Genomic DNA, 11453 nt, shown 5'->3' on the forward strand with positions numbered 1-11453 from the left:
ACAATGAATAATATTTCTGCATTTTTAACTCTGAGAAAAATAAATTTTTTACAAGTGTTCACTTCCAAACAAAAACTACATCAGCTCTAAATACATTAAAAACACTATAACATATTCAGAACACTATTTCAGAAAATCATCTCTGTTCTCTATGAGCATACAGAAGATAATTTAGATGTGGCAAAATGAGTAAGACAAGATTAAGTAAATGCCCCTTCAATTCTCCAGAATTGCATTTGAAAAAAAAAAATTTTTAATGCATACACATCAATATTGATTCTTAGACACCACAAAGCTCAAAAATTCAAAAACAAATTTGTAATATCTAGGTCAAATGTAAAGAATCACAGGAAAATGGCATTATATGAAATTATCAAAACTCAAAAAGATAAAAAAATTCACTGTAAAATATTCTCTATAGTTTCTTCACAATTTGCAGGAGTGACTCTCAGCCTTATAACCTTATGTAATCTTTTTATAATTTTTGGAATTTTCAGAAAATTTTTGCAAATTTGCATTCTTCGAAAGGTAATTCATATGATTATGGAAAAAATTTTTTTAACTTTGCGAAATTTAAAAGGAATTATTTTATTTTTAATATTTTGAATTTTTTAAAATCACAGTTTAAAATACAGGGAGTCCAAATATTTTGCTTAAATGCTATTAAATGTATTTATAGGAAGAAAGATATTGAAATACATGGATTCATCTGAGTGACAAACTAACAAGGAAAGTTACAAGGGTAATATGGGGTGCTTGAAGCAGAATTACACCTGGTTCTGTTCCTGCACCATGTCGTTAAAGAGAAGAAATTATTGAAATTAGTCATTCCTCATTTTAGCCCCAATTTAGGGTAATTCTTCAGTATGTAGTGATTACAAAAGTAAATAAAATTAAAGGGGAAATAACAACCAGGAACTATTGGAAGCCTAAATGATGGTATGTACACTCAAGAAGTGATTGTACATCAGAACTTTGTCGATCCAACAAATAGTGGACTTTTTTACTTCATTATCTGTTTTACTTCATTATCTGTTTCTAATTCAGTGAGTTCCTCATTAAACTGCTAAGTTTATAATGCAATAACTATTCTACACCCTTCAGTTTTACTTCTAATTAAAGAGTATTAGCCAATTCCATGTGTGTGAGTGTGTTTGTGTGTGGTGTAAGTAATTAAATGTCTATTGAAAGAAATAGTAAAAAAGTTGCTTCTAAGCAAAAATATTTTACTCTTAAAGGGATTTAATCAGTTAAAAATTTATATATTTTACAGGTTGTACAAACTACTAGTAATGTTGACATGCAATCCGGCCAGGCGTTCACTACTCCTCCAGCATATATACCTCAAGCATAAAATTTACATATTTTGTTAAACTGAGAATTTTTTAAGAACAATATATATTTTAAAACTTACCAGTGTTTGTATTCAAATTTAAAAATGTCTATTCTGCAAAACTAACCAAGATATTCTAAATCAATCTACCTATTATATTGTCTTACAATAAAAGCTTTGTGGCATACTTAATACAACTACAATCCCTTTGTATTCAAATGTTTGAGTTAATAGACCTTGGCAACTTTATTTCATTTTCACATATACAAAAGTAACCCTATTGATATAGCTTTCTGTATAACTACTGTTTAATACCAAATGTCTTTTGACCCTTTGAGCCCGTAGCACTGGTTTACCAGTGGATGGCTTATTTTTCTCTGTATTGTAGCAGTGCTCTACCAGTGGAGTGCATCAAGAAGCCAGGCATATTATCAAATAAGATTCAAGAGGTCAGGACTCAAAGGGTTAAACTGTGTTCTATGATTTTTTGTGTTGTTTGCCTTTAACATTGTCCTTATTTTGCTACCTTCACTGAACCAACCATTTATTATTTTTGTTGCATGGCTCTTTTTTAAATCATCCAATAAAACGTTTACCACCTTTTATTTCTATGATGTCTCATTCTTCATAACTTATTATTGTATTAGCAATGCACCCCAGTGTTGCCCAGGTGTTATGACCTACAGCCACATAGTATTATTTGTTCCTTTCTTATGGGCAGAATCGACACATGAGGAGTATGAAGCAAACAAATTTTCTTTATAAACATGTTTGTCAGTCATTTTCTGATGAACAATACTGCAGTTTCTGTCTACCAAATTCAGTCACAAGTCTATGGTTGGCCTGGGGCTATAGTAGGAAACACTTGCCCATGGTACCATGCAGAGGGACTGAATATTGAGAAACAAACTTCTCGACCACACACTCAATCTTGCACCTAGCATGTATGTGCATGTGTTTTCATTAGTTGTTAAATTGTGTATTGTGTCCCACTATGTCTTGAAGTTAGCAATTCATCAAGCTAACAATAAAAGTATGCAATGGGTCTGCTATATCAGAGGCAAGATGAACACAAACCCAACAAAACAAAAGTAAAGGAGAACGAAGAGTCAAAGAAAGGAAAGAAGAAACAATCGAAAATACTGGTAAGAAATGGAGGACCCCCCAACAGAAGCTATAGGAGTTGAAGGGCAAAAGCAGGAGCACTCACAAATTCTACCTGCAAGGACACTGCTGGTACAGTGATTATTGTGCAAACTGTCGCTTTGCACACCAGAAGGTCTGCAAAAACCACATGGGCCCCAGACAACACTCCCTTCCCTGAGGAGGACAAAAGGAAAGGCAATAGAAATGTAAAAATAGTGCACTGTCTACCTCCGGAAGATGATATGCAGATGTAGTGCATGACCAAGCAAACGGCCAGCTTCACCCAGACGTGAAAAGGGCAGCAGCTGAACAGCAATCTTTTTTGTGCATGATACAAAAGATTGTCCAGCAACTGACCTGGCTTCAAACCCAAACCAGGAGCTATGCCTGCCACCACACAAGGCCATCACCAACAACAGATACAGAATGGTCCACCACTAACACCAACACACATATCACAAAGATATTTCTTTTGCATATAGGTTGTTGCATGGCAACTGTAAATCAAAAATCTTGTTCCTGAGAGACCTTGTGGCATGCAATTAAGCTTTATGCATGGCACTTGTAGAAATGCATCTTAGACTTGATATAGGGGATGCAGAAATACATCTATTAGAATATGTTGTCATATTCTAATTCAGTGTGTGACACTCAAATTGAACACATATGACAACTTAATTTTGTTATATGTACTACATATCACCCACCAGATGCTCCGAGTCATACGGGCAAATTTGAAGACTACCTAACAAAGATAAGAGAAGTTCTCATCAAACTGGAACAACACATTAATGTATTCCTTTTAGGTGACATTAACTTCCCAAACATGGGATGGCCTGGAGGCCAGATTCCCCCAAGAATGACACGCTAACAGCAAGCACAGGCAGAGTCCCTGCTCCACCTTACCAATGCCTCTTTCATGGAACAAATTGTGCTGCAACCAACCAGATCAAATAATATACTGAATCTCTGCTTCACAAACAATAGGGACATTATCCATAATGTTAAATTGACACTGACACTGATCTTGGATCACAATATAATAGAGCTGTCTATGTATGGTCCAAAAGCTCCTGCAGACATACAGCCTATACGAAGCACCCAAAATCTCTCCAAACTAAACTTTCACAAAGAAAATTGGAAGCTGATTGAGAAAGAGATCCTCAAGCAGGATTGGCCTAAATGTCTCTCCACACCAGATATTGACATGAAACACAAACATTTCATGTCTATATTACAAGCCATATGTAACAAATCAGTCCCATTGTGCAAGGCCAACATACACCAAAACAGGATCCACAGAGAAAGGAAGATTCTTTTGAGACGTTGGACAAAGATTAAGAACTGCCTGAGCAAACATCCCCAAAGTAGTGAGAAACATATGAATCAATCTCATGAAAAGGAGGGAGCAAATAAAGAAGCTTGGGTTATAGAAAATATCAAGTCAAACCCTAAAGCTTTCTTTAAGTTTGACAAAGAAACAGCCTCAATATGCCACAAGACAGGACCCCTCTTCCAAAAAGATGGCTCCCTCACAGGAAACCCCATAAGTGAAATACTGAACGAACAGTTCCAAAGTGTGTTCACTATACTGCTGGGACACAGACAAGTAAACAAACCAGCAGAACTCTTTGCCACATTACTTAAAACCAAAGAGGTTAAAAAAATTTAGTACATAAACATTGAAGAAGAAGATATAATATTGGCCATAGATGAAGTTAATACAAATTCAGTGGCTGGCTCAGATGAATATCCAGTGGTCCTACTCAAATCATGCAAGCAAGCCCTTACAAAACCACTGCAGATTCTCTTCCAGAGCTTCCATGCAAGTGGTAAACTCCCAGAAAAACTGAAGAAAGGGATAATATACCTTATCCATAAAGGGAAGAAGCAGACCAGATGCCGAAAACTATAGGCCTATCTCTCTGACCTCACACATCAGTAAAGTCATGGAATGAATAGTCTGCAAGAAACTAATCACGTTTCTAGAAGAAAATGACTTGCTGACTGACACCCCGCATGGATTTCGTCCAGGTAGAAGCTGTCTGAATTTTCTCCTGCAACACTACACTGGGTGTTAAAACAGCTGCTGAATGACTTGAGCATGAATATGATATATCCCAACTTTGCAAAAGCCTGTGATAAAGTTGACCATGGTATGATATGTCACAAACTGCATGATCTTGGCATATGTGGAAAACTTGGAGAATAGCTGCACAAATTTCTAAGGGATAGATGTCAGACAGTAGTGGCCAATGGAGCCAGATCCAAAGAAATACAAATTGCAAGTGGTGTTCCATAGGGCACTGTCTTGGGGGTCACTGCTATTCATAGTGGCCCTCTCAGACATGCCCTCGACTGCACAGATAGCCATCCTTGCTAGCTATGCAGATGACACAAAAGTCTTTCAGACAATGCAAAATCCTGGAAACATTGCACATCTGCAATGGAAGTTGGACGCAGTATACATGTGGGCTGAGGACAACAACATGCTGTTTAATGCAAGAAAATTCCAGGCCCTACGCTACCAGCACACAAAATTAAATGACATGCAGACAGGATACACTGGACCAAGAGAAACTGAAATCCTTGAATTAAAATTAGTGTGTGACCTGGGCATTTACATGAGCAATGATGCATCTTTCCAAGTGCATAATACAAATTTAGTAATAAAATGTAGACAGCTAGCTGGATGGATCCTCCGAAATTTCAAAACAAGAGAAAAAGAGACTTTAGTGATCTTTTGAAGGACATACATTCTCATCCACTTGGACTACTGCTCCCAACAATGGACACCACACACTATAAAACCCATGGTGAAACTCGAAGCAATCCAATGAAACTACACTAAGAAAATCATCTTGATACAACGTATCAGCTACTAGGAAAGATTGAAAGAATTAAAAGTCTTCTTCCTGGAATGAAGGCGAGAGAGATATGCAGTGATATACATCTGGAATATCCTAGAAGGCCTTGTACCAAACTTTGGCATTGAAAGTTACTCAAACTGCAGAATGGGGCACCACTGCATAGTGCCAAAGATCCCAGAATCACCATCAAAGTACAGAACCAGATACTGCATCAGCTTGGTCTTCAAGGGCCCACACCTCTTTGATATATTTCCAAAATGCCAGAGAGACCTGTGTAGTGTAGATGTAAGTGTCCTTAAAGCAAAACTGGATATCTTCCTGTCACGAGTTCTAGAGGAACCTACCTCATGGCAGGGAACACAGATGAGGGCTGCAGCATCAAATTCCCTCATTGACCAGATGCCACAGATCAGAGCACATTCCAAATAGTGGTGCAGCTCAGTCAACAGTGGTGCCCCAGCATGACTGCAGCTTTGCAGCTGAAACACTTTAAAATAGTTAAAACAAAATAGTTACATATAATAATAAGAAAATGTTAAAAACAGTTTACAAGTAAAAATCTTAGAAAATATTAAAAAGTTCATTAAAAATATTAGGATTTCATTAAAAATAAGATTGTCAAAAGTAAAATGTGAAAGCTTTGTAAGACCTTTTTTGTGTTAAGTACTGGTTGTCACAAAATATTACAATACATATATACATTCTTTTATAATAATAAGAAAATGTTAAGAACAGTTTACAGGAAAAATCTTGAGAAAATATTAAAAAGTTCATAAAAAATATTAGGATTTCATTAAAAATTATGTTTGTTTGGAAGTATCTTTATATATACACAGAAATTTATGAGTTCAAAAAGGTCATATTTTGGTGGTATATATATATATACACAAAAGGAGATACATTTAGGAGTTTACAAAGAATTTGAGATGGACTGACGGGTCAAGTGAATAAACATCTTTTAAAATTGCATTTTCAAACCTTCTTTCATCTATATATATATATCTTTATATATATATATATTATATATCAATACATACATACATATATATATATATATATATCAATATATATATATATATCAATACATAAATACTTATATATCAATATATATGTATATATAAACTTATATGTGTTTTGACCAAAGATTGGTCCAGGCTATGTCTAACTTAATAGAACCACCTGATAGGATTATCTAAATCCTTTTTAAGTCAAGTTTTGTGATATCATGCTCCATTCAAGTAGTGAGTTCTTGTTGAGTGAGTTGTATCAGTAGCTTATCTGGTATTCCTTGAAGAAATTTGTCCAGACTCCGTTTAAAGGTGATAGAATCCTTTTTCTCTTTGGTCAGTTTTGGGACAATGTTAAACAGGACAGGGCCTGTTGAGTAAAAGAAATTGTGTCGCAGGGTACTTATATGTTCTGATCCTGAATTGGTCAAGGGACATATGGTCCGTGGTCCCAGCTTTGGATGAACCTTAAAGCTAATGTTCAGGTTGTATATATATATATATATATATATATATATATATATATATTCCACAGATTTTTATTCTGTCAAAATATTTCACTATTTCTCCATTGTTTCTTACTTCTTGATGATGTTAGAGTTAATATCTGTAGTAATTTTCAGTCATATCAATTATTTTGCTTAATATACTTTCTGTGATCTTTGTGCTTATCACCAATTTATCATTTTCATATCCTGATAAAGATGATGTTTTGAACCTAACCTTGTAAGGAATTAATAACAGTGATGTAGTGTAGCTGCTGTGCTCATAAATTGAGTCCAAAGACTCAGGTTCAATTCACAGCCGATCTCAACAAATGCATAAATGTTATAATATCCAAGCATTCACCCACAGAATCATAAGTTTGGTTGATAAATATGTATGACCTAGGATTAAATAACAACATTGTAAATTAAGAATCTTGATAGAAATGTTTCTAGTAAGCATGAGATAATGGCATTGAGTTTGGTTGATTCTGCTGGCGCACGTGGAAGAAGGGTTGTTCTTGTATGTGAGATGCCAGCGCAAATATGATAGAACCAAACTACCAGCCAGGAGTCCTTCAGAGAAATGAAGAGAAAGGAACTCAATTAAGCATGGTGCCAGCCACATTATATAAGGGACAACAAGGTGGCGAGCTGGCAGAAACGTTAGCACGCTGGGCGAAATGCGTAGCCGTATTTCGTCTGTCATTACGTTGTGAGTTCAAGTTCTGCCGAGGTCGACTTTGCCTTTCATCCTTTTGGGGTCGATAAATAAAGTACCAGTTACGCACTGGGGTTGATGTAATCGACTTAATCTGTATGTCTGTCCTTGTTTGTCTCCTCTATGTTTAACCCCTTGTGAGCAATAAAGAAATATATATAAGGGACAATCAGATGTAGTGGAGAGCTCCTGTTAGAGGGAGCCTATTTATTCGACCAATCAGAGACTAAGTAGAGCTGTAAACTTACAGGGTCATTTGAGCCTACCTGAGATTAAAAATGTATGTTTTAAGCTAATGCTAATGCAGTCATGCTACAAAGTCCTTTTCAGTTTGAGCCTCATTGTCACTAAGACCAAATTATGATCACTGTTGACACCAACACCAAGGAAAGACCTAGTCCTAGCCTTCTTGATGCAGTACTTGAACTTTTGAGGCCCAAGAATGAAGTCAATCTGGTTGTGAGTTTTGCTTTTCGGTGCATGCTATGTTGTTCTGCATGGGGTCCTGTGAGGGAACAGAGTGTTGGTTAAGGTCAGCTTGTGAGTGCTAGCAAATTCTAGGAGTTTCACAGACCATTCTCAACCTCACCCTGGTAACTGCTTCAACTGGCAGGGTAAACTTAGTGAGGGACTGAACACTTAGAGAGGAGATGGGCACTACCAAGCTTTTCTAAGGTCCACTGAAATGCCGTAATTGGCACAGAGTCATGTTTACTTAATACATATTAGATAAAGAGAAAGTAAAGAAAATAAGGTTGGAATTATTAAAATTCAATGTTGTTTTTAAATAGGTTTATTCATGAGCAAATATATCTGTGCACACACACACACACACACACTTACGCACATGAATACATATTTCTTTACTACCCACAAAGGGCTAAACACAGAGAAGACAAACAAAGACAGACAAACGGATCAAGTCGATTATATCAGCCCCAGTGTGCAACTGGTACTTAATTTATTGACCCCAAAAGGATGAAAGGCAAAGTTGACCTCGGCAGAGTTTTGAACTCAGAACGTAGCGGCAGAGAAAAACCGCGAAGCATTTCGCCCGGCGTGCTAACGTTTCTGCCAGCTCGCCACCTTACACACATGAATACAGATACTAAAAAGAGGGAGAGACAGACATAGAAAGAGAGAGAGGTATTGCTGTTACAACATTAATCCAATGAATCATTACTAAATAAGCACCACCTCATTTTTCCTTGCTCTCCCTCTTCCTCTCCATCATTCCGCCCATGTCTCTTTTTTTCTTCTTCTTTCATTAGTTGACTCGGACCCCGCTCCCTCTCCTATTTACTTTCAAACCTTTATTCGTTTACTGATTTCTGTCATTGAACTCCAACAATGCTAGTACAACCTTGAAGGTTTAATCTGTTATAATAGCTCCCAGTATTCACAGTTTACAGCTTACTTTCCTAACAACCTCTATTAGTGAATCCACTAAGTTGCTGGGACATACTAAGACAGCATAAACAATACCAGCTTAAATGCGCACACACACACATATTATATATATATGAAACATCAAATTGATGGACATGGTACCGAAACAGAAAGTCTTATTTAATGCAAGCTGAATAAGAAGAGAATTAATTTAGATAAAATGAGTTCAGATTTGTGTCAGGATGAAATACTATCCTTGGGCTTTTGAAACGAGTTTAAGCACAAAGGAAAAAATATATATATATATTAAAAAAAAAGGATGTGAGAACAACTCTGATACACAAAAGGAATGTTTTGTTGCCCCAACACAAAGCACAACATGTCATTAATGCACATTTTCATTTTTCCTTCCCCTCTCTTCTCTTTCAATTATATTGCCTATGAGTCTTTTTTATTTTCCTTGCTCTACCTCAGTGACGTCGCTTCCAGCTCTTCTTGTTCTGTGGTCAAGTGCCACTGAGGTCAACTTTACTTTTTATTCTTTTGCAGGTGAATGAAGTAAGTACCAGTTCAGCATTGGGGTCGATGCAATTGACTTCCCTCGCCCCTCATAAATGCTGGCTTTGTACCAAAGTTAGAAAGGATTGTTCTGACTCAGTTCACATCACTTGTTTTCCTTTAACACCGTCAAAACACATGCACTCCCACACAAAGACTTTTTCATGTGATCACTATAAAATATGAAGAGATTTGTTTTTGCGTGTGGCTGTTGCATATCACAACCACAGGAAAACTTCTAAGACGAGAAAAGTTCTAAGGTGAGAGTAAACCACTCATACTTAGCAACCTGGAGAATACCTCTGAAATGGTATCATCATCATCATCATCATCATCATCATCATCATCATCATTTAACGTCTGTTTTCCATGCTTTCATGGGTTGGACAGTTTGACTGATGCTGGTAAGTTTATGGGCCACACCAAGCACCACTGTCCATCCCAGCATACTTTCTATGACTGGATGTCCTTCCTAATGCCAATCACTCCATAGAGCATACTGGGTATTTTTAAAATGGTACCAACATGAGTACTTTTTACATGGCACCATGCATTGCATTACGTATATCATGTTGCAGTAGTCGTTAATAAAAAAACAAGGTGGAGATAAAAGATTGTGAGAGCCAGTTGCCACCACCAAAGGAACAGTTGGCAATGTATTAGTAAAGAGTTTAGCATGCTGGTAGGTATTCATCAGGGCTCAGTTCTCCGGCCCCCACTGTTTGTTATAGTTCTTTGCTGTAACAGCAGAGATACTTAACAAGTGAAGTTTTATGTGATACAAATTTATTCATATAAGATAAATTTGTTATAACCAGGTGTATTTACTGTTGGGCTGCCAATTATAGTAAACTGAATGACTTCACAGAGCCTCAGTTGTTGGCTCCTTATTAATGAAGTGTTCTTTTAAACTCAAATTTCTATGTTATCAAGCAGTCCAATACTCAACGGCTTTTCACTCATGACCATTCCATCTTTTTTAGGTATAAACATCATCATCGTCATCATCATCCTCATTTAACATTCATTTTCCATATTAGCAAGAGTTGGATGGTTTGACAGAAGCTGGTAAGGCCAGGAGCATACTGGGCTCCATTGTCTGTTTTAGCATGGTTTCTACAGTTGGATGCCCTTCCTAATGCCAACCACTTTACAGAGTGTATTGTGTGCTCTTTTTTATGTTACCAGTACTAATAAGGTTGCTAAGTAGCTCACAAGAGAGGACCCTTTCATTGAGGTGGATGCAGTATAGAGGGAGAAGGCTGTCATGTGTTAAAAGGCAAGATTATGATTGAGAGATAGGAACAGGTGCTGTTGGGGAGATAGATGGTAACCCCAGTTGGAAAAAGGAGAGGTGATGAGGTGTCAGGACATACCTTCAAGGTTCAAGAGGATGAATTTGATGGTGATGGGGACAGGGGAATGGGTAAGTTTGCTTAAGTGTGAGGTGAACAACAGGTAGGATGAGGAAGGGGATATTAGAATTCGCTGAAATGGTCTTTTTTTACTTGGGGCCTCACTGAAACTATTGATATATTCTGATGATATAATCTTTAATCCTTGTTCCTTCATTAACTCCTCCATCTTAAAATAGACTGTGCTAGTCCCAATTTTCAGTGTTTTACCTTCACTAATTTTAAAGGTTTTTCCAGTAACAATAAATATTTTGATTTTTTAATCCTTCCTTCCTACATATTTCTTTACTACCCACAAGGGGCTAGACACAGAGAGGACAAACAAGGACAGACAAATGGATTAAGTCGATTATATCGACCCCAGTGTGTAACTGGTACTTAATTTATCGACCCTGAAAGGATGAAAGGCAAAGTCAACCTCGGCGAAATTTGAACTCAGAACGTAATGGCAGACGAAACACGGCTACGCATTTCGCCCGGCGTGCTAACATTTCTGCCAGCTCACCGCCTTCCTACCTGATCTACAGAT

The 11453-nt window shown here is 36.9% G+C and overlaps 1 protein-coding gene across 1 annotated transcript in view; it reads left to right on the top strand.

The window, feature by feature from the left end:
- The window catches only part of LOC115217485, a 15190-nt gene extending 13712 nt beyond the window's left edge, over positions 1-1478 (top strand). Inside the window, exon 5 of the mRNA XM_029787194.2 lies at positions 1274-1478. Coding sequence (XP_029643054.1) covers positions 1274-1354 — 81 coding nt within the window. The 3' untranslated portion in view covers positions 1355-1478. The remainder of the gene's footprint in view (positions 1-1273) is intronic.
- Positions 1479-11453: the final 9975 nt, after the last annotated feature.

Source organism: Octopus sinensis, linkage group LG11, assembly GCF_006345805.1.
Source record: "Octopus sinensis linkage group LG11, ASM634580v1, whole genome shotgun sequence".
Lineage (NCBI taxonomy): Eukaryota > Metazoa > Mollusca > Cephalopoda > Octopoda > Octopodidae > Octopus > Octopus sinensis.